Source organism: Ursus americanus, chromosome 8 (assembly GCF_024610735.1).
Source record: "Ursus americanus isolate L20-20 chromosome 8, mUrsAme1.1.p, whole genome shotgun sequence".
Lineage (NCBI taxonomy): Eukaryota > Metazoa > Chordata > Mammalia > Carnivora > Ursidae > Ursus > Ursus americanus.
The window spans coordinates 16,341,068-16,366,000 of NC_142134.1; the positions used below are offsets into that span (position 1 = coordinate 16,341,068).

The following is a 24,933-nucleotide window of genomic DNA, read 5'->3' on the forward strand; positions in this document are numbered from 1 at the left end:
TATGTGTAGAATTATAGGTGTGATAGTGGTAGGTACATAGGGTTTTGTGCAGTAACTGAAGAGCTGAGTTTTATAGTTCTTGATATTTAAATAGAAAAATGTCTCGACGACAAAAAGGGATAAAAGGTATTCAAATTGGCAAAGAAGAAGTCAAAATGTCTCTCTTCGCAGATGACATGATACTCTATATGGAAAACCCAAAAGAATCCACTCCCAAACTATTAGAAGTTATAGAGCAATTCAGTAATATGGCGGGATACAAAATCAATGCTCAGAAATCAGTTGCATTTCTATACACGAATAATGAGACTGAAGAAAGAGAAATTAGGGAATCCATCCCATTTACAATAGCACCAAAAACCATATGTTACCTTGGAATTAACTTAACCAGAGACGTAAAGGACCTATATTCTAGAAACTATAAATCACTCTTGAAATTGTTTGAAGAAGACACAAAAAGATGGAAAAATATTCCATGCTCATGGATCAGAAGAATTAACATAGTTAAAATGTCCATGCTACCCAGAGCAATCTACACTTTCAATGCTATCCCGATCAAAATACCAATGACATTTTTCAAAGAACTGGAACAAATAGTCCTTAAATTTGTATGGAACCAGAAAAGGCCCCGAATCTCCAAGGAACTGTTGAAAAGGAAAAAAAAAGCTGGGGGCATCACAATGCCGGATTTCGAGCTGTACTACAAAGCTGTGATCACAAAGACAGCATGGTACTGGCACAAAAACAGACACATAGACCAATGGAACAGAATAGAGAACCCAGAAATGGACCCTCGGCTCTTTGGGCAACTAATATTTGATAAAGCAGGAAAAAACATCCGGTGGAAAAAAGAGTCTCTTCAATAAATGGTGCTGGGAAAATTGGACAGCTACATGCAAAAGAATGAAACTCGACCAATCTCTCACACCATACACAAAAATAAACTCCAAATGGATGAAAGACCTCGATGTGAGACAGGAATCCATCAAAATTCTAGAGGAGAACATAGGCAGCAACTTCTATGACATCGGCCAAAGCAACCTTTTTCATGATACATCGCCAAAGGCAAGAGCAACAAAAGATAAAATGAACTTGTGGGACTTCATCAAGATAAAAAGCTTCTGCAGAGCCAAGGAAACAGTCAAAAAAACTGAGAGGCAGCCCACGGAATGGGAGAAGATACTTGCAAATGATGCTACAGATAAAGGACTGGTATCCAAGATCTACAAAGAACTTCTCAAACTCAATACATGAGAAACAAATAAATCATAAAATGGGCAGAAGATATGAACAGACACTTTTCCAATGAAGACATACAAATGGCTAACAGACACATGAAAAAATGTTCAAAATCATTAGCCATCAGGGAAATTCAAATCAAAACCACACTAAGATACCACCTTATGCCAGTTAGAATGGCAAAAATTGACAAGGCAAGAAACAACAATTGCTGGAGAGGATGTGGAGAAAGGGGATCCCTCCTACATTGTTGGTGGGAATGCAAGTTGGTACAGCCACTCTGGAAAACAGTGTGGAGGTCCCTTAAAAAGTTAAAAATTGAGCTACCCTATGACCCAGCCATTGCACTACTGGGTATCTACCCCAAAGATACAGACGTAGTGAAGAGAAGGGCCATATGCATCCCAATGTTCATAGCAGCTTTGTCCACAATAGCTAAATCGTGGAAGGAGCCGAGATGCCCTTCAACAGATGACTGGATTAAGAAGATGTGGTCCATATACACAATGGAATATTACTCAGCTATCAAAAAGAACGAGTTCTCAACATCTGCTGCAACATGGATGGCACTGGAGGAGATAATGCTAAGTGAAATAAGTCAAGCAGAGAAAGACAATTATCATATGATTTCTCTCATCTATGGAACATAAGAACTAGGAAGTTTGGTAGGGGAAGAAAGGGATAAAGAAGGGGGGGTAATCAGAAGGGGGAATGAAGCATGAGAGACTATGGACTCTGAGAAACAAACTGAGGGCTTCAGAGGAGAGGGGGTGGGGGAAAGGGATAGGCTGGTGATGGGTAGTAAGGAGGGCACGTATTGCATGGTGCACTGGGTGTTATATGCGACTAATGAATCATCGAACTTTACATAAAAAACCAGGGATGTACTGTTTGGTGACTAACATAATATAATAAAAAATAAAAAAAATGTCGAGAAATGTTGAGGAAAAAGATGTAACTAGCAAAGACAGTGGTTAATAAACTTCACCTGCATAAAATACTTTTTGTGTTTGATAGTGAGATCTAAACAGGTGGTGTCTGTTAAAGCCATTACAACCAATTTAAGCAATATTTTACTAATTTTCCAAATGAAAAGGATGATGAAAAAATCCTGTTTCTCTGTGTTAATGTAACACTGTGCAGGATAGTTTAGAAAAATTGGTAAAGTATTTGTGTCTAGTTTCAGGCACCATATATATGAATTTTAGGTACAATTAGAAAAAAAAATCAATTCCTGAGAGGCCTTTTCTAATATATTTAAAATTTTTCCTCGTCAGTGTTTTTGAGAAATGTAATCATGTTTACTGCATAGCATTTGGGACATTTGGTTTTGAGTCTTATTGCCTCACTGATAATATATGAATTTGGAAGATTTCCTAACCATTTATCATTAGGCCTAAAGTTTCTTTCTTTTTTTTTTTTTTTAAGATTTTATTTATTTATTTGACAGAGAGAGACAGCCAGTGAGAGAGGGAACACAAGCAGGGGGAGTGGGAGAGGAAGAAGCAGGCTCATAGTGGAGGAGCCAGATGCAGGGCTCGTTCCCAGAACGCTGGGATGACGCCCTGAGCTGAAGACAGACGCTTAACGACTGCGCTACCCAGGCGCCCCTAGGCCTTAAGTTTCTTATCTATGAAAAGAAGTTGCTCAGATACTTGCTATGTTTTCTTTCAGTTAAAAAAGAGAAGTTGAAAGCTTTGCATCTGTTATTTTACTATATGCTGTAACAGCATATTTTAATTAAAAAAGATGCTGTCTTCACTGTAACACTGAAAAATACGTAAAAGCACAAAGATTAAATGTGTGCATTTTTCTATCTCTATAAACTATATTCATATCTGTTTTTTGAAAAAGATTGGGGACATATTGTAACCCATTTTTGTTATGTTTTTTCACTTGACAATGTATTGTGAATATTTATACATATTATGGTTTATAAATGACTAAATGGAATTATGTTTTTAAAATACTTTTATTAGGGGTGCCTGGGTGGCTCATTCGGTTAAACATCTGGCTCTTGATTTCAGGTCAGGTCATGACCTCAGTGTTGTTAGATTGAGCCCGGTGTTGGGCTCTGCACTAGATGTGGAGCCTGCTTAAGATTCTCTCTCTCCCTCTCTCCCCCTGTCCCTCCTCGCCCTGTCCCTCTCTAAAAATCAAAAAACAAAAACAAAAAAACAAAAAAACAAAAAAAAATACTTTTATTAATCCATTTTTATTGAACGTTTAGTTTTTCCATTATTTTACTATGAATAATGCTATGGTTGACATTCTTATAGATTAATCTTTGTACAGATACTTGATTATATCTTTTGCATAAATTCTTAGATATGGAATTATTTAAATCTTAAATGAATTTTAAAGCAATTGAATATCTTATTATCAAGCTACCCCCAAAGTTTGTATCAGTTTTAATTTTCAACATCTAATAATTCATTCAAGAAATGTTTATTTGGTGCTTATTTTATTCTGGATAGATATGAATGATGTGAGATATTGAGAGAAATAGATGTCTATTTAAGACATCAAGAAACTTCAAGAATTTGAGAAGTAAAACAATATTTTATTTTTTTATTTCTTTGCTATTAAGCAGAAAATCTTTTTTTTTTTTTTAAGTTACTTTGATGGCATTTTTGTATTGGGACTATTTTGTTGTGCTGACTACTTTGCTTGGTTTCTGTGTCCCTCCTTTTAAAGGAAGAAGGTGAACTCTAATGCTAATTACTTCTCCTCCAATTGGTTGCAAATCATAGGATGCTTTTGCTATCAAAATTAAAATTTTTCTCATCAAAATTAGAGAAGTTTACTTTCTCTTATATATTGGTAATAAGCTGATCTTTTTGTTTGTATGTTTTATTGTTCTCATTGTATTGGTTCTGTTCTGTGTTTTTTTTCCCCCCTTTTTTTGTGGTTCTGTTTTGTGCTTTAAAGTGACACTTCTAATGTACCACTTTTCCTACTTTAATACTTTTATACTCATTGGTTCAATTTCTTTTATGGGGATTCTGACACTTACCTCTAGTTGCTTTTAAGATTTTATCACTGTGTTGCCTGCTCTTCATAATATTTTTAGGCATGGATTTATTCTTATCTATTCTGCTAAGGACTTCATTATGTTTTTCAACTATTTAAGAGATTTAATTGTCATTATCAATTCAAATATTGCCCCTTGCCCATTCTGTTTAATTTGCTTTGTTCCTTCTGAAACTCCTGTTATATTTATTTTGGACCTTGTTATTCTCTTGCCTATATCTCTCAATCTTTTATATTTTCCATCTCTTTATTAGTATGTGATAAATTCTTGTGAATTTCTTTCTAGTTGTTTAGCTCAACTGTTTCTATTTAGCCTGTTCAACCCATTAGGCTTTTAATTTAAAAGCTATTTTTCCCACAACTTCTATGTAGTTCATTTTCGAAATCTGTCAATTTTTCTTCTTATCATAGTGATAGCTTATTTCTCATGGCACTTGTCTCTTATTCTGATTCTTTATGTCACTCATTCCTACTTCTGGTCTTTCCAATTGTTTTCATCATATAAAGTTCTTGTGGTCGTAATACTTCTTTTACAGCATCTGATGATTCTTACTTGTATTTGTTTTCCTTGTGATATTTCTGGAAATTTGTGATTTATCTTTTAATTTCTTCTTTCATTTCTGGTACCTGGTAACTTCCAGTGGTGTGCTACTAGATCTTTAATCACCAGCTCTCTGAAGAAAGCTTGGCTTGTAGCATTTGCCAGTTTCTCTGGTATAAATATTCCCACCAAAGCCAATTTTAAATTACTCAAGTAGTTTAAAAGTAGTAGTGGTGTCATCAAGCTTGGAGTTGGGAAAAGCTGTGCACAGTCAGCTTTTTGAAAGCTGATTGTAGGAGCCAACTTCAGAACATCACTGCCAATTTTCCTTTTCTAATGTGAATTCAACTGCATATTAGCTACTTTTTGTTACAGTTTACCCGGCTCATTTAGAATTTTGTGATGTAAGAGTTTCCATGTTAGCTAAGCCTACTAGGTTTCTAGGACTAGAAGCAATGCTATATTTTCAATATTAAGAAAACTTAAAAATGTTTTTATGTATTATAATTCTCAAATTGGTGAATTTTGCTGTTTTTATATTTCTTATTTAAATGTCCTTTCTCTTAATAATCATCCTTATTTCTTATGTATTTGGCTCCTTCTCATCTTGCATATTCTGGCCTCTATTGCTTTACTCCTGCTAAATAAGTTTGTCCAAGGATTTCTATGGAAGCAATCATCTTGTTACATGAACAATATTTGAAGAGATTCTTAGCTTTTAGGTGTAGACAAACACAGATTACTTGGAAGGGAGTAGCATTTATTAGATATTAAATATTATTTAGTAGAAAGTGTTTTGTGTACTTACATACTTACAATTAGAGACATTAAATTATTTTTGCCTTTATACTGAAGCTGGTGATATGCTTCTTGATGTTTGTGTTGAGAGTGCTCTAAATCAGAGGTTGGCAACCTTTTCTTTTTCTTTTTAAAATTTATTTTAATTTTAAACATGTTTTTATTTATTTTTTAAGTAAGCTCTATGCCGAGTGTGGGGCTTGAACTCACAACCCTGAGACCAAGAGCCGCATGATCTACTGAGAGCCAGCCAGGTGCCCCTGGCAACCTCTTCTAAAAAGGGTCAGATAGTAAATATTTTAAGCTTTGCAGGGCATTTGGTTTCTGTCACAGTTACTCAAATCTACCATTATAGTGTGAAAGCAGCCTTAGACAATATGTAAACTAATAGATGGCTGTGTTCCAATAAAACTTTATTTACAAAATGGGTGGTGAGTTGAATTTGGTCCATGGGTCACACTTTGCTCACTTCTGCACTAAATGATAGTCCGTGGACCAAAATATTTAATAATATCTTAAAGTGATTGAATGCACAGTTCTTAATAGAAAATTAAATTTAATTCTATTTTTTCTATCAGCACTAAAAGATAATTACTTGTTTCATGGTATATTTACTTTTCATTTGTTTTTTTTATATGTACATTTTTTATACATAGTTGGGAGAATTCTTCTGGGCATAGAAGAGACAGTATTTTTTTTTTTGGTAATTAACAATAACTTTGTATTCTAATATTGTACCTATGCTTACAGACTTAAGAGAGTCCTCTGTTAATAAGTCTGATATGTAATAAATACAAAAATTATTTACAAATGAGTTTGTTTTATATTAGTTCAACTTGGAAAGTGCTGGATCTCAAAACATTTTTTATAATCAACCGTTCACTTAGTTTTCTCTTGCAAGTATTACATTTCAGTGACAAACCATGGGAGCCTGTAGCTGCCCAGAACAATTTGATTTTTGCATCTGTGAAGCTTCTCAAACCTCCTGTGGTTTAGTTGGCACATCTCAAATATAAAAGAATTTAAGTATTGATCTAAGCTATTAAAACACATCATAGTTACATTGTTTTATAGCAGCTACTGTGCACCAGTTCAACCTAATAAATTCTTTTTTTTTTAAAGATTTTATTTATTCGACAGAGATAGAGACAGCCAGCGAGAGAGAGGGAACACAAGCAAGGGGAGTGGGAGAGGAAGAAGCAGGCTCATAGCGGAGGAGCCTGATGTGGGGCTCGATCCCAGAACACCGGGATCAAGCCCTGAGCCGAAGGCAGACGCTTAAGGACTAAGCCATCCAGGCGCCCCCAACCTAATAAATTCTTAAGTATATCTCATTCATACAACTTGGCCTACTGCTTTGCTCAGAGTAACCATTAACTCATTTAGGCATGTAATGAAGAGAAACTTAGTATAGTACATAGCAAGGAATGCACATATGGGGCTTTTCCCAGAAGAACAACCAGTAATTGAAAGCACTAAATTCCCCAAATTATCATCCCCTCCCTTTTCAAGCTACTCATGGGTCCCACCAAGATATTGTCACTAATTCCATTTTAGACTAAAATCAAGATAATGCCCTGGCCATTTGTTGTGTCCATGCTATGGTGCCAAATGCTCTCTGCCATGCTATCAGGAAATATAATTACCAAATTAGTTTTCTGTAATTCACTGAGATTATCACACTGAACATTCTTTTTCTTTTAATATCCCTTTGTGGAACAAGAAGTTTCTGCAGTGACTTGGTGACTTAGTCATGGTGCTACATTTGGAATCTTTATAATGCTACCAGGAAAGGTCAGGTTGCTTGCTTTCCACACCAAGATTATTCACTCATTAAAAATTAAAATACATTGTTCATTTCAGGTGGTAGGCTAGATGTTATTATTTCCCACATGCCCAATTCAGCACTACAGAACTAAAACAGCCTTGCTGGGTAGCATTTCTGAGGTCATCTATGTTGGACTCTTTCATACTTTCACTACTACAAACTCCTCATTCCTAATATGTTAGCATCGAATTTATTGAAAACTTATAGATCTCAGTATGCAAAGCTAATGAAAATACTTAGATTTGTGCTAGAGAAGGGAAGAAGCTTTTTTCATTTGATTTTGCTTTTATTCAAGTAAGCATTTACTTGACATTAGCTATATACTAAGAATAGTATTGGGCCCTGGGGTTGTGAACATGAATAAAACATAGTCACTTTCCCTGAGAAGGTCATAATGTAGTATGGAACAGACATATGAACAAACAGTTACAATGTTATAAGATATTCATAATAAAAGTACAAACAAAGTGCTATTAGAAGACTGAAGGAAAAATTGACGAGTGACTGGGAGAACATTTCCCCCATTTAATGCGTGCTATAAGATAATGAGACAAGAATGAATGGAACAACATGTTTTAAATTCTGGAAATGAGCATTTGGAAAATGGAAATAAAATAAAAATACCCTTTATAATAACCTTAAAGAGAGGTGTGAAAGAACTATACAGAGAAAATATGTAGCAAATATAAAATACTTTTCCTTGTAATTTATTAATTTCTTTCAAATAGAATTGCTTATTTAAAACAAAAATAATAGCAATCTGTTATGGGGTTTATAAAAAATGTATAAGTGAAATATATAACAACGATTGTTCAAAGGACCAGAGAAGAAAATTGAAATATACTATCATAATTTTTTTAAACTATATGTGAAGTAGAATAATGTTATTCGAAGCTAGATGATTTAAAATTAAAAATGCAGGTTGTAAACTCTAGTACAACTACTAAAAAAAAAGTATAACTAGTAAGCTTTTGGATAAAATAAAATGGAAAACAAAAAGATAATTCTTCCAAAAAAGGCTGAGAATGGGGAAAAATAGAATAAAGAATACAAGTGTGGAATATGAAACAAATAGTAGAGTGGTAGGCTTGATCTCAGCAATATTCATATTCATTTTAAATGCAGATGGACTAAATACATCTATTAAAAGACAAAGATCATCAGGATCTCCTCACTTCTATTCAACATTGTACTGGAGAAGGCAATTAGGCAAGGAAAAGCAGATTGGAAAGGAAAAAGGAAAAACTATCTTCACTTGAAGACAACTTTTCTGTGTATACTGAAAATCCTAAACAACCTATAAAATATTTACTAGATTTAATAAATGAATTTAGTGGTGTGGTAGAATGCAAAGTCATTTACAAAAACTAACATTATTTTTAAAAATAAGGATTTGCAAAATGGAAATTAAAATATATACCTTTTACATTGGCATCAAAAATATAAATGCTAAAGAATAAACTTAAAGAAAATATACAAGGTCTATACACTGCAAACTATAAAACATTCCTGAGATAAATTAGAACTAAAATAAATGGGCAAATATACTATAATTATGGATAAAAGCACCCAATATTGTTACTCTTTCTTCCCAATATGACCTATAGCTCTAGTACATTCTCAATAAAATTCCAGAAAGTTTTAAAAAAATTTTTGAGATGTCAGGCTGATTTTAAAGTTCATGTAGAAATGCAAAGACCTAGAAGTCTCTCCCAAATAAAAAGAAGAAAAAAATTTGGAGGACTTACCTAATTTGAAGAACTTACTATAAAGTTCAGTAATCAAAATGGATGATATTGGGACAAATAGAGATAATAGTCAATGGAACAGAACAGAGTCCTGAAATAGATCCACACTTGTACAGTCAATTGATTTTTTTGGCCAATGGAACAAGGCAACTCAATATGGAAAGTCTTATGACCACGGATACTTGAACAACTGGCTATTTATAAGGAGAAAAATGAACCTCAATGTATACCTTAATAGATAATCACATCATAGATTAAAATTAGTTGGAGGTGGATCATATTCCTGGAGGTGAAGTTAACAATGTAAAGCTTCAAGAAGAAAATGTGGAAGAATATCTTTTTGAACTTGGTGTTGACAAAGATCCCTTGATAGAATCAAGAAAGCATTATTAGTAAAAGAAAAATAAATGATAACATAAATTTCATAAAAATTAAATATTACTCACTAACACAGCATTTCTAAGTTCAATATGCAAGCTACAGACTGAAAGAAAATATTCATAATATGTATATCTGACAGACAACTTTTATCTGAAATAAATGAAAAATTTCTGTAATGTAATAAAAAGACAGATAACCTCCTCCCCCTACCCACAGTCTACCACCAATGTGCAAGACTTGAAAAGGCATTTCACAAAAGACAATAAATAAATGGCCAATAAACACATGAAAATAAGCTCAACATCATTAGCAATCAAGGAAATAAAAAATGAAACCATAACAAAATATTAAATGCCCATTAGAATAATTAAAATTTAGAAAACTGATAACACCAAATGTTGACAAGGATGTAAAACGACTGAATTTTCATACATTGCTGCAGGGGGTTGATAATGTGCCTGGCAGTTTTTCATAAATTAAACATATTCCTAATCTTATGATCCAACAATTTTTTCTCTTGGTACTTTTCCTGAGAGGAATGAAAAAATATATGTACATATGTATTCATAGCAGAATTACTAATAATATTAAAAAAATAGAGGCACCTCAAATGCCCTAAAGCAGAATGGATAAGCACACAGTGATGCATTAAACTGAACCATAAAATGAACAATTCCTAAAATTTATGCTAACGTGGCTGAATTCTAATAGCATAATGCTGAGCAAAAGAAGCCCAACAAAAGAGAGTACATGCTGTATGGTTTCATTGATATGAGTTCTAGGGCAAGAAAAACTAATTTACAGTGAAAGAAGTTAGAACATTGTTTGCCTGGGGAGTAGGGAATATTGTCTAGAAAAGAGCACAGGGGTTTTCAGACTATTTTTTATCTTTACTGAAATGTGAGTTACATGGATATGTGCATTTGTCAAAACTCATCAACCTGTACACTTAAGAACTGTTCATTTTGCTATGTGTAAATTAAACCTGAATTAAAACTAAATTTAAAATTTTTTAAAAAGTAGAGGTAATTGGCAAAAATGAAACATAAATATCATGGAAATCTCATGGATACAATAAAATAATCACAGACTAAAAATTGAGAAGTAGGTTGTTTTATTTTTTACTTTCAAACTATATTTTAGTAATTATTTTATGGGGGGGTTTAGGTTTACCTTCTTATATAACAAAAATCTAGAAGTAGAAAAGTTTCAGGATTTCTCAATTCAGTAGTTTAATGTTACCATCAAGCACAGTTTCTTCTATCTTCCTGCTTTACACCTCTTGGCATTTCTCTTCAAGATCATTTCCCATTAATGGCTATTACGAATGTTTTGGTTCCAGGCATTTGTGCCTTTGTACAATGCCCAGCAAAAGAATAAACGACCACTAGTTCTTTGTGTCACTTGAGAGTAATCAAACCTGCCCTTTACTCCGTAGGGAGATACCATCTCTCTCTTCCAAGACTGTTTGCTAATTAATTATCCTTGAGAAGGTGTTCTGGAATAAAGACAGCCAGTGCTTCTGTTTGCAAGACATGCAGAAATGTGCAAGACCTAATTAGGGAATTGTCTTTCAACAGGGGTGTGCTTCCTCCCCACCCTTCGCCTCCTATACTTATGATGCATGATCTATTGTCTCAGCATGATTTAATGCATAGTTTCTTCTTTCCCCAAATATCTAAAATGCAGACTTTAACATAATTAGGCTTCCATGTATGTATGTGTCTGTTTTGGCTCTTTATTAATTTATAAGTCTATCTTTGCATCAATCCTATATACATTTACTTCAGCTTTCTACACTCCTAACCTCCACAGACAAACACCTACTTTGCTCTTCTTCAGGAATGTCTTGTGTATTCTTGCCCTTTCATTCTTTCTTAAATTTAAAAAATCTGCCAAATTCCTATGTATTTTTTCTTGCAATTCAGACCTTCCTCCTGGGATTGTGTTGCTAGCTCTCCTAAAGTGTGTTTAAACCCCCCCCCCCTATTGGGGCGCCTGGGTGGCACAGCCGTTAAGCGTCTGCCTTCGGCTCAGGGCGTGATCCCGGCGTGATCCCGGCGTGATCCCGGCGTTATGGGATCGAGCCCCACATCAGGCTCCTCAGCTATGAGCCTGCTTCTTCCTCTCCCACTCCCCCTGCTTGTGATCCCTCTCTAGCTGGCTGTCTCTATCCTGTCGAATAAATAAATAAAATCTTAAAAAAAAAAAAAAACTTCCCCTATTGAACAAACTGAGAGTTGCTGGAGGGGAGGTGGATGGTGGGGGATGGGCTAGCTGGGTAATGGGGATTAAGGAGGGCACTTATTGGGATGAGCACTGGGTGTTATACGTAAGTGATGAATCACTAAATGCTACTCCTGCAACCAACACTACACTAGATGTTAATTAACTTGATTTTAACTTAGGGGAAAAAAAGCTGCAACCATTGTGAATGTACCTCATCAAATAAATAGAACAAACAAACAAACATCCTCTGTTAAGCTTGGTGTCGCTGTCTTCAATGTGACTTCCCACCATAGATAGGTTCTAAGCTTTGTTTCCTGGACTCTACGTGCTACTCTTTAAAGACTGAAGTTCTCATCTTCAGACATCAGCAGATGGCCTGGGGACAAGTGACAGCTTCAGCTCATTTACTTCTCTGCATGAACTCTTTCACATTGTTTTCAGCCTCTCAGAATTTTTCCTTCCTTCCTTCCTTCCTTCCTTCCTTCCTTCCTTCCTTCCTTCCTTCCTTCCTTCCTTCCTTCCGGCAGTTCGGTTATGCATTAAGAAATATATTTTGTATATTTCATCTAACTTTTTTAGGAGTTTTACGCTGAGAGTAGTATTCAGGATATCTAATCATTTATATTGTCAGAAACAGAAGTCTTGTGTCAATTGTGGTTTTAAAATCGTTTAACTCAGAATTATGTCTTGCACACAATAAACATTCGGTAGAGTGTGCCTGATTGAACTGAAAAAGGTTTCAGTTGGTTTTCTCCGATGCTGCTTCATCATACTCAAATAACACAGTACCTAATTTGGCATCACCACCATTACATGATTTTATCCTCTCCTTAAAAAGTTATTGATTTATCCTCTCCTTTGCAAAATTATAAAATATTTCAAACATATGGAAAATAATATAATTGAAATTTTTGTACTTAACTACCAAGATTAAATTGATGTTAACATAGTGCCCATTTTTTTTAGTCTTGGTTTTATGATTATATAACAAATCAATGTGCATAATTTTGTATATCTAAAAATTTTGTAGTAATAATACAGTGATCTTCATACCCCTTTGAAACATGCTTTTCCTCCACTTAGCATCATATTTGAAAAATTTATCTATGCTGATATCTTAAGCTCAAATTCAGTTATTCCACATTTGTATAGAATTCTGTTATCCATTACAGTTTATTTAGAAATCCCTTTATTCTATGATAAACATCCTTACATATATGCTCTTGAGCATATGTTTGAGGTTTTTAAAGTCATATGCCTAGAACTGAAAGTGCTATATAATAGGGTGTTCTAAACTTTAACTTATTAAGTATATCCAGTTCCTTATATCTATTCTTTATGATTGTGGTCATATTAATCATTATAAAAATAGGACATTTTACCTTATTTTATTATATAGTGTTTATGATTTATGAAAAGTACCTAGCACCAGTCAGGATACAGATTATGCTGAATATATGTTATGCATGACACCTTGTGTTTAATTCAAATTATATTAAAGTTTATACTATTAAATAATGAACAATCAGGTGATTTGCAAATTCATGCCCCCCCCTTTTTCTATAGGTATTTATGAGCCTCCATTTATTGTACTACTGCAGTGAACCAACCTTGGATGTGAAAATTGCCTTTTGTCAGGTGTGTGTTCCTTACAGGTAAAACAAGGTACAGTATATTCCCTTGTATTTCCATTTTGCCATTTCAGCTTACATATGTTCCACATCACGTTAGTATTTATGTAGTAGTAAAAATAACTTGGGAATTAGAAGTGGATAGTTAAATGTTTTTTCCCTCCCTGTTCACTTAAGTTAACATGGGAATGAAAATAATTCTTTTTTAATGATTATAAATTAATCACTATGTAAAGTGATTTCTTACTAGATTTTATTTATACTTAATGTCATTAATATATCTTTCCTAATACTTGAAATGTGGCTTGAATCATCAAAATAGCTGAAGTCTGTATTATTGTTTCTCATCGTAAGGACTGATGAGTCCTCTGTAGCAGACCTCCAATATCCACAGATAATACCATGCGGGGGTTGCTCAGTTTGTTTTTTGATGCTGGTTGCTAACCGGTAGTCAGTAAAAGGGTAAACAACAATAACAGCAAATAAGGGTGTATTTAACCTACAGTGAACCATAGTAAGAAGGTACTGTGCACGGACCAGATAAGAGTCTGCTCTCCTGTATTCATACATATACTATTCTTAAGAAAGAGGCTGCCTAGGGAGCTTATTCCTACTACAGATATGTTTAGGGTAGTCCTAACTTCAGCCTATTGTTGTGATACAATTAATAGTGCTCCCTTTTACTCTCAGGATTGTTCTTTGGATAATATATTTTAGTAACTTTATTCATGCTCTAAGCAAAAAGCAATTCGGTATTTCTGTAATGATTTTCGTTGTTATCTTCTCATTGAGCTGTGCAGTAAACAGGGAGTGACATGCATTCTCTGAAACAAGGTTTAAAAAATAACTCTGCACCTTCTATTATTTTAAAATAATCTTTCTGTTTCTGGAAGTAATATGTGCTTGTTACAGAAAATGTGAAAAAATATAAAGGGAAACAAACATTGGTAAATCTCTAAGCATCAATAGAATTTCTATGGGAGAGTAAAATTTGTTATATGCTATGAATAGGATTTACTGATCTGATCTGCCTGAACTTCTTGAGCTCTAAATGTCATAGTGCTGGAAGCCTCAGGCACTTAAATAACTTCTCTTCTGTAATAAGAATTCTGGAACTGGACAGCTTTGGTTAGAAACTCCAGAGTCTATTACTTATTAGCCATTTACCTGTGACCTTGGGCAAGTTACTTAACCTCTCTGTGCTTTAGTTTCTAAATTTGTAAAAAGAGGAGAATAACAGTACCTACTTTCTAGGGTTATGAGAATTAAATGAGTTAATTGCTCTTGCAGAGCAATGAGAACAGTGCTGGAATATGTGTTTATTAAATAGCTGAATAAATTTTAAATAAATTTACATTCATTCTTCTGGTGCTCCAATTGAGTCCCTGTTTTAAGTATTATCAGTATGTTAACTACTTCCATAGGTTTATCTCCAACCCAAATCTCTTCCCAAAATCAGACCATGCCCAACTACTTGTTCTTTGTCTTTGCTTAGATGTCTAATAGGCATATCAAACTCTGCATACGCTGAACCAAATTCCTGATCTTTCCTCCAAAATTACTGTAATTCAGTAAATGCTAAATTCACCTTTCCCAGTTGCTTAGAACAAAATCTTCGGAATCCTCTTTTGGGCAGCACTTCACATTCAATTTGTCAGCAAATACTGTTGTCTGTACATTCAAAATATATCTGAAATCTCACCACTTCCCAACATTCTCTCCACTACCACTTTGATCCAACTTACTATTACCTCTTGCCTGGGTTATGCAGAGTTTCCACATTTGCTCATTCCCAAATTGTTTACTCTCAAACATCAATGAGAATAATACTTTGAAAAGTGTAAGTGAGATCATGTCACTCCTTGGCTAAAACCAAAACAAAACAGAAAAACCTTTCAATGTCTTCCCATTTCACTGATGGTAAAAACCAAAATTCTTAAAATAAATACCCAAGCCTTTGCCACGTGCCACCTAGAGCTCCCCTCCCTGAAATGCTCTTCCTTTATTGTCCTCTTGGCCCACTCCTCCACCCCATCAGGGCTTTCTCAAATGTCATTTTTCAAGGGAATCTTTCCTGACTATCCCATTTAAATTTGCCCCTTCCTACGTATACTTCCTACCCAACTTCCCAGCCTTTCTTTTTTTTCCCTCTGTAACACTTTTTGGTAGCTGATATACCATATATGTGACTAATAATTTGCTTCTCTCTCTCTACTACAATGCATTTTTCACATGGGCAGGAGTCAACTCACCAGGCTCACAAAAGTTGATTGTGCCCCTCTCCCCCAACTCAAAGTTCAGTGATGTGAGGTTGGTAGATGGAAGCCTGTTATTACAGGAACAGGTACATTATGTAAAGAAGCAATTACTACAGTAAGTCTCCTCCATTGCTGCCTCCATTGCTGCAGTTGTTGAACATTTACCCAGCACACTGTTGGAATTTTCTCTCTTTTGCATGTGGCATGGCGTGGGCTCTCACTGAGTATTTGCGTAATGAATCAATGAATGATATAAGTTTGGTTGAGGTAATCAGTTGCACCTGTTACTGTGCTTTAGTTGAAAGGAGCAGGACTGAATTTCTGTGTAGAATATCTGGGCCCTACCATTTGCAAGCAATGTGACTGTGTGCTATTTCATTAGCTGCCATGAGCTTATCTGTTTACTATGGGCATTAACACTTATAAAACAAACCACGAACCAACAAAAAACTAATTTATGTTTTACATACGTCAAGATTAAATCTTAACTTTAAAAATTATCAATAAAAAAGATCTTAAGACGTATGCTTTATTTTTTAATCCAGAGTCTTTTTGTAGGTTGAAGTTATTTTTTAAATCAGCTCCCAACATTTGGGTATAGATGCAGAATGTCTATTTCTAGTAAGACTTCTTTGAAAACAAAGGAATAAAGAGAAGTGAATCATGAACTTTATTAATGACTCTGAATATTTTTTTGCTTACTATGAGCTTTTGGTATCCAGATACATGCATATTCTATAACTTCAAAATCTAAAAATATTATAGCAAGCAGAATGTTGCTGGTCATGACTCAGAGCATTTTATTTACTTTCCATGTAGAATTTTCATTTGATAATGTTTATTTATTTATTTTTCTTTTCTGTACCTCTGTGCCTGCTTTATTTCTCTAGCAATTTAGAGAAAAGAGTGTATTCATTTTTGGAGGCAGAGTTATCTACTGAGGTTCACTTTCAAACTATGTTTTTTGGAAGCTTCTTATTTCATGAGACATCTCACACATTCTTGGTATGCTATGGTGTTTACCCTGATCACCAGCAGGGTTAGGTTGCTCCCAGCTTCTTGCCAGACAGACAATGCACAAAGACAGGTGATCGAGTATATTCAGAATCCAGGTCTCTTGAGGCTTAGTGTGTGGCTTTTTATATTATGTCATATGTCCAATCTTTTCATCTCTTACCAATAAGAAGTTACAGAGAATATAGAGAACAAACTTGCCCAGATAGTTCTTTATCAACAGGAAATATGTACATTATTTGTAATAGTGTTGACCTTATTTTTTAGTTGAATTACTTAGCTACTCCTATTAAATTTTTTTTTTAATATTCCAACAAGCAGCTTTTGTAGGCAAGAGGTCTCTCATTATATTATGGGGAGAAATTTGTCTGTGTAACGTTAGACAATAAAAGAATAATCTTTAGTTTGGACTGATATGAATCCTTTGCAAAAATGTAGACTGACAGGGAATTGAAAGTGCAAACACTCTGCATCTCCCTGAGAAACAGGTAAGCCTTCTTAGCTTTCCTTTCTCAATTGAATGGAGAATTACAGAGCTGTTTAACTTCACTTTTCCAAATTGAAAAAAAAAATCTGTAAAAGTGCTATTTTTGGAACTCTGTTGTACTGAACAGATGAGTCAGTATTTTAACCAAGGAATATATACACACAGAAATGCGTGTTGGAAACCACATGCATGTCTATGGGTATCTACAGCATTTATCACATCCTGACGTACATTACCATTAGTTGGACAGGTTTGTATCTTTCCCTCACCAGCCATGGTGACTGAGTGCCTCAGGGACAGGACCAGGGCATCCTCATCTCTGATTTCCAAGTCCAGAAACCTACCTTAATTCCGTAAATGTGCAATAAATGCCTTTTGAATACAAGAGGGTAAATAAAAACTTAATAGAGAAACACCACTTCCCGAGTAGAAATTTGTTTACTTCGTTTTCAAAATCAAGTCAATTTCTCAACATCTTAACATTTTATAAGTGTACATTAATAGATTTAATTGCATTTAGGTTATTTTGCTATCACAAATTAGTGTTAACCTAACATTTATCTAAACGTTATTAACTTGTTGTCCTCTCTAAATGTTTCCTGATGCTTGAGTTGGTCATGAATCATTTAAAATGATTTCTTAATTTTGGATTTTCACAGAGGGTTCAAATTAATGAATTGAGAATTATATATGTAAGTAAACTAGAAATAAAGAGACAGAATCCATTGAGGTTCTGTTTGGCTCTGACACAGAAACTTTTTCTGCCTCCTTACATTTTCTATGCAAGGAGATATCTATGTATTGACCGATTGATTACTGATTGATTCCACCATTTATGTATTCAATACATCTTTACTGAGTACCTATGATACAAGCCTGCAACTTGTAAAAACTAGGGATGCAGGATGAATGATACGATTACTGTTCTCAAAGAACACACTGTCTAGTCTAAAGGACGATAGAGAGTGGCTGGGCTTATAATCTTGAAAACCTGTTCCTCTTTGTGTTAAAGACCTCGGCAACAGCCCTGTGCTAAACAATGAGTCAGAAAAAAAAAAAACCCAAACTCAATAGTTATCAAAGAAGACTTTATTAAGATTTTGCTTCATTTAATCTTCACAACACTATTAATTATCGAAGGCATAATCCAATTATATTTTATCCTAGAGTTGGAAATCTCAACTATTATACTAGAAGGTCTTTCCCTAGTCCTGTTATGAACTTTTTGAAATCTTCTATTGGTGTACAGTGTTTTAATGGAAGCGAGTAGCAGTTAAATATAACAAGAACTGACATACTATGATTAAATGCAAAGAAGCCTAAGATCAATTGGTCCTCAGTAGGAAAAAGAAAAACACTTTTATATAAACTCCAAGAGATGTTTGTAATATATAAAGTCTAAAATATTACTGAGGATATGACAAAAATAGTCTCATTTTGAAGTTATTATTGTCAAATTGTTCTTCAGTGCCTTTTGAGTTCTTACTATTTTTTGGTTTAAACCTTATTAGGTAAGATAGCCAAGACTAAGCATGTTGAATTTTTTTTCTAGTTAAGACAGTGTTTTTTTAAATAAACAAAATATTACTAGATGACTTGACTAGTTAATTGAATTTTATTTTGTTACTCAAATGTCTGGATAATAAAAACATTATGTGTATACATGTAATAATTTTCTTAGCCACTGATGATGGCTGTTCTAAATAGAGGAAAACTTACTCTTTTAACAAAATTGCTGATCACTTCTGATTTATTATTTTTTAGTGTTCAGATGTTTTCCTCTTTTGATCTTTAGAAATTTCAGGCTGTTAGCAAATATTTTATGGGCTGCATTCACTTTTTAGAGTTTTTTTATAAACCTGGAAATAAATAAACCAGGGAACTCCGAAAGATAGGTATTCTAGAATGCCCGCGGAATTATTTAGTTTTAAGTGATATGTTCAGATCACATCACCTAGGACATTTAAAAAAATGTCATGAAACCTGATGCCAGGGTTATATGGTTAAAAAAACAAACAGTTCTTTGCGTTTAAGGCATACTGAATTTAAAGTAACTTGATTTGCCCAACTTTATCTCATTTGATAGGTCTATGGTGTTTCTGTTTCAAAGACAATGAAACTATCTGGTTAAAATTTTTACACTTCATCAGATGGCCATCTGAGATGGAAAGAAGACTTTTATACCAATATTAGGGGAATAGAACAACAAATGAAAAGATATTTTGATGGGGCAAGGCAAAGGAAAACCTATGTAATCTAACAGGGAAACTGAAAAATATTTTTGGTGGTCTGTGAAATAAATGGCATTGTTTGTATATTTTAGATTTGGGGGGAGATTGTCTGCCACCTCAAAACACTGACTTAGACACTGACTTCCTATAAATATGGATTAAGGGAATCAGTAGATTGAGCATGGATATATTTGAGGTTCTTGGTATTTTGTAAATGGATGGCTATGATTTTGAGATATAAACTGATAAACCTTTTCTTTATTATTTTAGTTTTTCATGTAACAAGGAAAGAAAATTTTTACCTTAGTTTCTCTTTTTTAAGATTTTTTATTTATTTACTAGACAGAGAGCATGAGAGAGAGAGCAAGCAAGAGCACAAGCAGGGGGAGCAGCAGGCAGAGGGAGAAGAAGGCTCCCCACTGAGCAGGGAGCCCAATGCAGAACTTGATCCCAGGACCTTGGGATCATGACCTGAGCTGAAGGCAGCTGCTTAACCAACAAAGCCACCCAGGCATCCCTTAGTTTCTCCTTTTAAGGGGTTTCTTCTCCTGTGTGTTATTCGAGGAAACCCAACTCTGACTTTCTTCTATATCTGCTTTTATACATTGCATTTAATTTTGCGTACATTTAAAAAAAATCCCAACATATATGCTTTAGTGCATGGACTGTCCATAGGTAAATTATTAAAGACATAGCAAACATTATTGTAAAAACATGGTATATCCTGAATCATGAAATAAATCATTAAGTTAGCTATACTGTCAGGATAACTAACAACCCTATTTTTATGAATGAATGTTTCATGATGTTTGATAATAGTTTTTTTCCATATGTCCACACATGACAATGGCTGCAGCAAATTTCAAAAGAGTAAATTTAACGTTATATTTGTGTCTTATATCTTGGGCAGTTTTTTTCCCTAATGATTTATTAAATAATTATTTGAGTTAATGAATAGATTCAGTTATGCTACAAAGATTAGCAAAAAAATGTAAGGGTCTTAAGATTTGGTTCTATAATGATGAACTTTCCTCTACTGGTTGATTGTGGATATGTGTTTGGTTTTCTTGAGGCACAAAAAAGGTTGAACTTGATTTCTTGTTGAATGATCTTAACCTAATATAGATGTAGCTTAGTACTACAAGTTCAGCTATGGTTGAAGTATTAATCAAATTAAATGAAGTTATTACCTATATCTTTAAAAATATTTGTACCGTAAAATATCACAGAAGTATCTGTGGTTTTCAGTGTATGGTAAATCATGCTCGGCAAGAAACACGTCAATGTGTGGATTCTGTTCTGATCTATATAGTGTTCTTAAGTAGTCAACTAATTCCTTAAATGCACTATTTTAATTCTATGTGAGACTTTAGAAAATGCATTAAGGGATAATTTTGCTTTTCAGTACAGGTATTATCTGAGGTTGAGGTGTATGATAAACAAAGGCTGAATTTTTCAGTAGGTTAAGAAGAATAATGTTAACATCCATCATGAGTTCTAAAGCCAGTTCCGATCTGGAATGTGTCGTTCAACTCTTCCTTTGTTCATCTTCTCTAAAGGTGAATATTTATTTGGTTATATATTCTATACATCTCTAAATCATTCCAAAATGTTAAAGCAGTTACAAAAGCACATATTCAAAGAGGTGAAAACCCACACTTTGGAGAACACAGAACTGCTAAACTTTGGTACTGATTAGATCTTTTTATAGTTTTGCAATGAGAGACTCAGGATCATTTGGATTTAAGAATGCTGCTCTTTGCACTGGGTATTATATAAGACTAATGAATCACAGACCTGTACCCCTGAAACAAATAATACGTTATATGTTAATTATTGAATTTAAATTTTAAAAAAGATAAAAGGATAAAAAAAGAATACTGCTCTTTGTTGTATATATGAAAACAGGGTTCTAGTGTCCGTTTTTAAATATATCATTTGATAAACTCTAATTTCCTCTTCTAAAGAATACAAAAAATTGTTTTATAGATAAGTCAGTGAAATTTAGATAACTTGCAAACATTTTGACTCCTAAATGACTTTCTACTCTCCTTATGAGGGAATATAACTTCTTACTCCTACCCTGAGAAAGAATTTCTTTACAAATGAGCTATTATTTATTAACCTGGAGAATTTTTCCTGTCTTGCTTTATTAATACCACTTATTATTGCCTATTTTAGACTTCTTTTTTCTTTATTGTAGACAAAATGGAAATATGTAAGTAAGAAATGTAGAATTCAGTGTGATTAGTTTAGTAGGTTAGATCACAGTGATAATAAAGTCAGTATTCCAAGTTTGATCCTGTAAGGAAGAATTTAATATTAAGCTCTTTGAGGATAGGAACTTTCTATTCTTGGTGGCTGGAACATTGCCTAACAGAATTGTAAGACCAAAATAAGTATTTGTTGAATGAAAAACATACTGCAATAATAGACCTCAAGTCTCAGTGACTTATCAGGGCAAAGGTTTATTTCTTCTTATACAAAGTCTAGTCCAGGTTAGCACAGGTGACTCAGGAATTTTGGTTTCTGCCACCTTGTGACTCAGGAATTTAGGTTCTTGCCATCTTGTGCTGTGCCAAGTAAGACACCAGAGTGTGGAAAAAGGTGGATTCTGGTGGCACATCCCCTAAATGCCCCTGCATTAACTAACACCTGCCATTTCTACCGTAGTTCATGGGCCAGAACTCATCACGTGGCCCTAACAGAACTACAGGGAAGGCTGGGAAATGTGGTGGAGCACATGAATATTCATAGAATACCGTTTTTGCCACAAATGAAAATACAGAAAAATATTTTATTACCTGACCATTCTGAACCCTGTTGGTTATACATTAACTGTGTAGCAATATCATAGTGTCTTGGGATTGTACTACAGTTCAAGCCAACTTTTTGTTAAAAACATTCTTAAACTGCTAATTAGCTATGTGTCTTTAAATGTTATCTAACTTCTCAATAATAATAATTATAGTAGTAGTAATAATAATAATAATCATAAACTTTGTTGAGGGTTTTTTTTATAAGCTTATACCACACTGAGAGCTTTACATAGATTATCTCATTTAACCTTCTCACTAAAGAAAAGAAGTAGATTATTGCTGTCCTTCCATAAATAAGTACAATGAGTGTAAAACTGTAAATAGCTTAGCCAAGACCTTACAGTCAGGATTCTTAGATAAAAGCTGGCTTTTTACCCTTTGCTGAAGTTCTCAGTCTAGGATTTCTCAATTGCAAAATGAGAATATGAAGTCTTATGTGAAATGATTTATTATAATCCAGCACAGTGTCTGGTCCTAATACTAGCTTGGTGCATAGCAGGCATTGAAGCAGTAGTAGTTTTCTCCCTTTGCATAGAAATAACAGGAGGCAGAAGCCATGTTTGCTTTATTATTGATTACTGCTCTGTGCTTTTTCATGTCATTGAAAATAACGGTTAAACATAATTTAAGTCTTAAAGTTTTACTTCATTATTGATTTGTTATAAGCCATTGATTCCACAGAATATCCATCTTTGGGCAACCAATATAAAAGTCATATACATTTCAGGCCATAATCCTCCTTCTGGAGTAACTCTTTAAGAAACAAGAGTGGAGAAAATATGCTCTTGACAGAACAAAATTGAATCCTAAATATCCTTAAGTATTTTGTCTCAAATCTCCTCCTTTAAAACTCACATGTAATTTGATTCAGATTTAAAATGGATTGAACACATACCTTTTGCCATAATAAATGGAATAGGCGGCATAGTTTCTGACTTCCTGTAACAGTCTTGGAGTGGCATCCTGAAGCAACTCAATCTGTGGGTCATCACTATGAGAATGAATAGCTCAATATCATGTGTGCCAAAAGCACAATCATCACGTTTGGCAGATACTTTTTAGTATCCAAATGACAATACTAAAATAATATCCAAGAGATTGACCAGTTAATTTTCTGGCGATGCATTTTGTAGTGAATTTATCTTGGCTATCCTATTGAGATAGATCGATGTTATATCCATAGCATCTTCGATAGTGCCTGGCATACAGTAAGTGATCAATATATATTTAACAAATGAATGAAATCAGACCCTTTAAATTTCTAGGCAGTTCTGAAAGTCGAGCTTTCCCTCACCAACACTGTCTACTTCAACCCTGAATTATGTAATGTTCCATTAAATTCAAACTCCTTGCTAAGTTAGTTCATAAATGTAAGAGAAGGAGATGCCGTTAATTCATTTCTCTTGATTTTCTAAGCCCTATTCCTATAACTCACCTGATCATAAGAAAACCATATCATTGTTCTAAATTATTTTAGCTGACCTAGTGAATGGTTTAGTTAAAAAAAAAAGAGCACATGTTTGGAGTTGAATAAATTTCAGTTTATATTAATTGACACCACTAATTAATGGTTGCAAGACTGTGAGACAATTAACAGCCACTGTATGCCACTTTCCTCACCTATAGTCAGTGTTAAATACAGTATTTAACAGAATGCAAAGTTCTGCTTTAGTAGGTAAGCAATTAAGACTGCTTCACCTTTCTTTCTCCCCTTGAATTATTGAGAACTGATGTCATATAAATCATATGAAACATTTTTATGTCTTTAATTAAAAATATTATATCTACTGCCTGATGTTTGATTCCCAGAGTTATATGAAGAACTATTGAATATATTCTTCCTGAAGTTAAGTGCTAGAGAAATTTTATCTTTCCTGTGACCTGGTATGATATATTCTATGAGATTAATGAATCAAAACTTGCCACTCTTTGTGTTTTGTTGTTGTTGTCATTAATTTTTTCTTTTGGCTTGGTGGAAGAATGACACTGGTTTGTGCTCAAGACAATAGATATTCTTAACTTAAGCCATCTGATAAAACTGTCATCTCCCAGCCTGCTTTATTTGAGATCTGTTCCTAAACCTGGACTTAATGGTTTTATTGATCCCATATCTTTGATGGTGTTCTGCACAAATCAGAATATAAATAAAAAATTAATGAAAGAATAAAACAACTTGCTCGAGGTTTCACAGCAGTTAAGTACAGAACTAATCCAGGCCTGGTGCTATTTTCAGCTATATCATTCAAGAGAAACTAAGGAAGCTTAACCTCTAAAAATTTCTAAATCTAATGTCTCCTGCTCAGGAACTGACTAGTAGTAACGTAGGACAGTCATGCACAAATGAAAATGGGGAGGGAGTACTTGTCGCATATAGGTTATTAAATTTGAGAATAATGCAATCAAGGTTTTGGACACCTGCAGGATAGGATCAGTAATGTAGGATGTTTTTCTTCGCAACTCCATGCTATAGGCTAGCAGCTAACTGGTGATGGGGACTCATCGCACAAAGCCGTTTCTTACTGGTCTGCAGAACATGGAGTCTTTTCACAGAACAGATTATATTCAGACTTCCTCTCTAACAAACTGCCTACCAAACTGCCAGCAGCAATAACGGCTTCTTTTAATTTAGCTTTGAAATTTTTTGGCAGATGGGGGACAGGGAGGAAATTGGTTTGCTTTGAATTTTTGCAAAAAAA

The 24,933-nt window shown here is 34.1% G+C and overlaps 1 protein-coding gene across 9 annotated transcripts in view; it reads left to right on the forward strand.

Moving 5' to 3' along the window:
- Positions 1–24,933, forward strand: part of MAPK10 (mitogen-activated protein kinase 10) — a 533,352-nt gene that overhangs the window by 370,925 nt on the left and 137,494 nt on the right. For 7 of the 9 annotated variants that reach the window (XM_087864017.1, XM_045791146.2, XM_045791168.2 and 4 more), the window contains one exon: positions 13,364–13,435. The exons of 1 other annotated variant lie outside the window; for it this stretch is intronic. In XM_087864017.1, coding sequence (XP_087720143.1) covers positions 13,370–13,435 — 66 coding nt within the window. In that variant the 5' untranslated portion in view covers positions 13,364–13,369. Of the gene's footprint in view, positions 1–13,363; positions 13,463–24,933 lie in introns of all 9 variants that reach the window. One more of the 9 variants, XM_045791174.2, reaches the window with a different exon arrangement.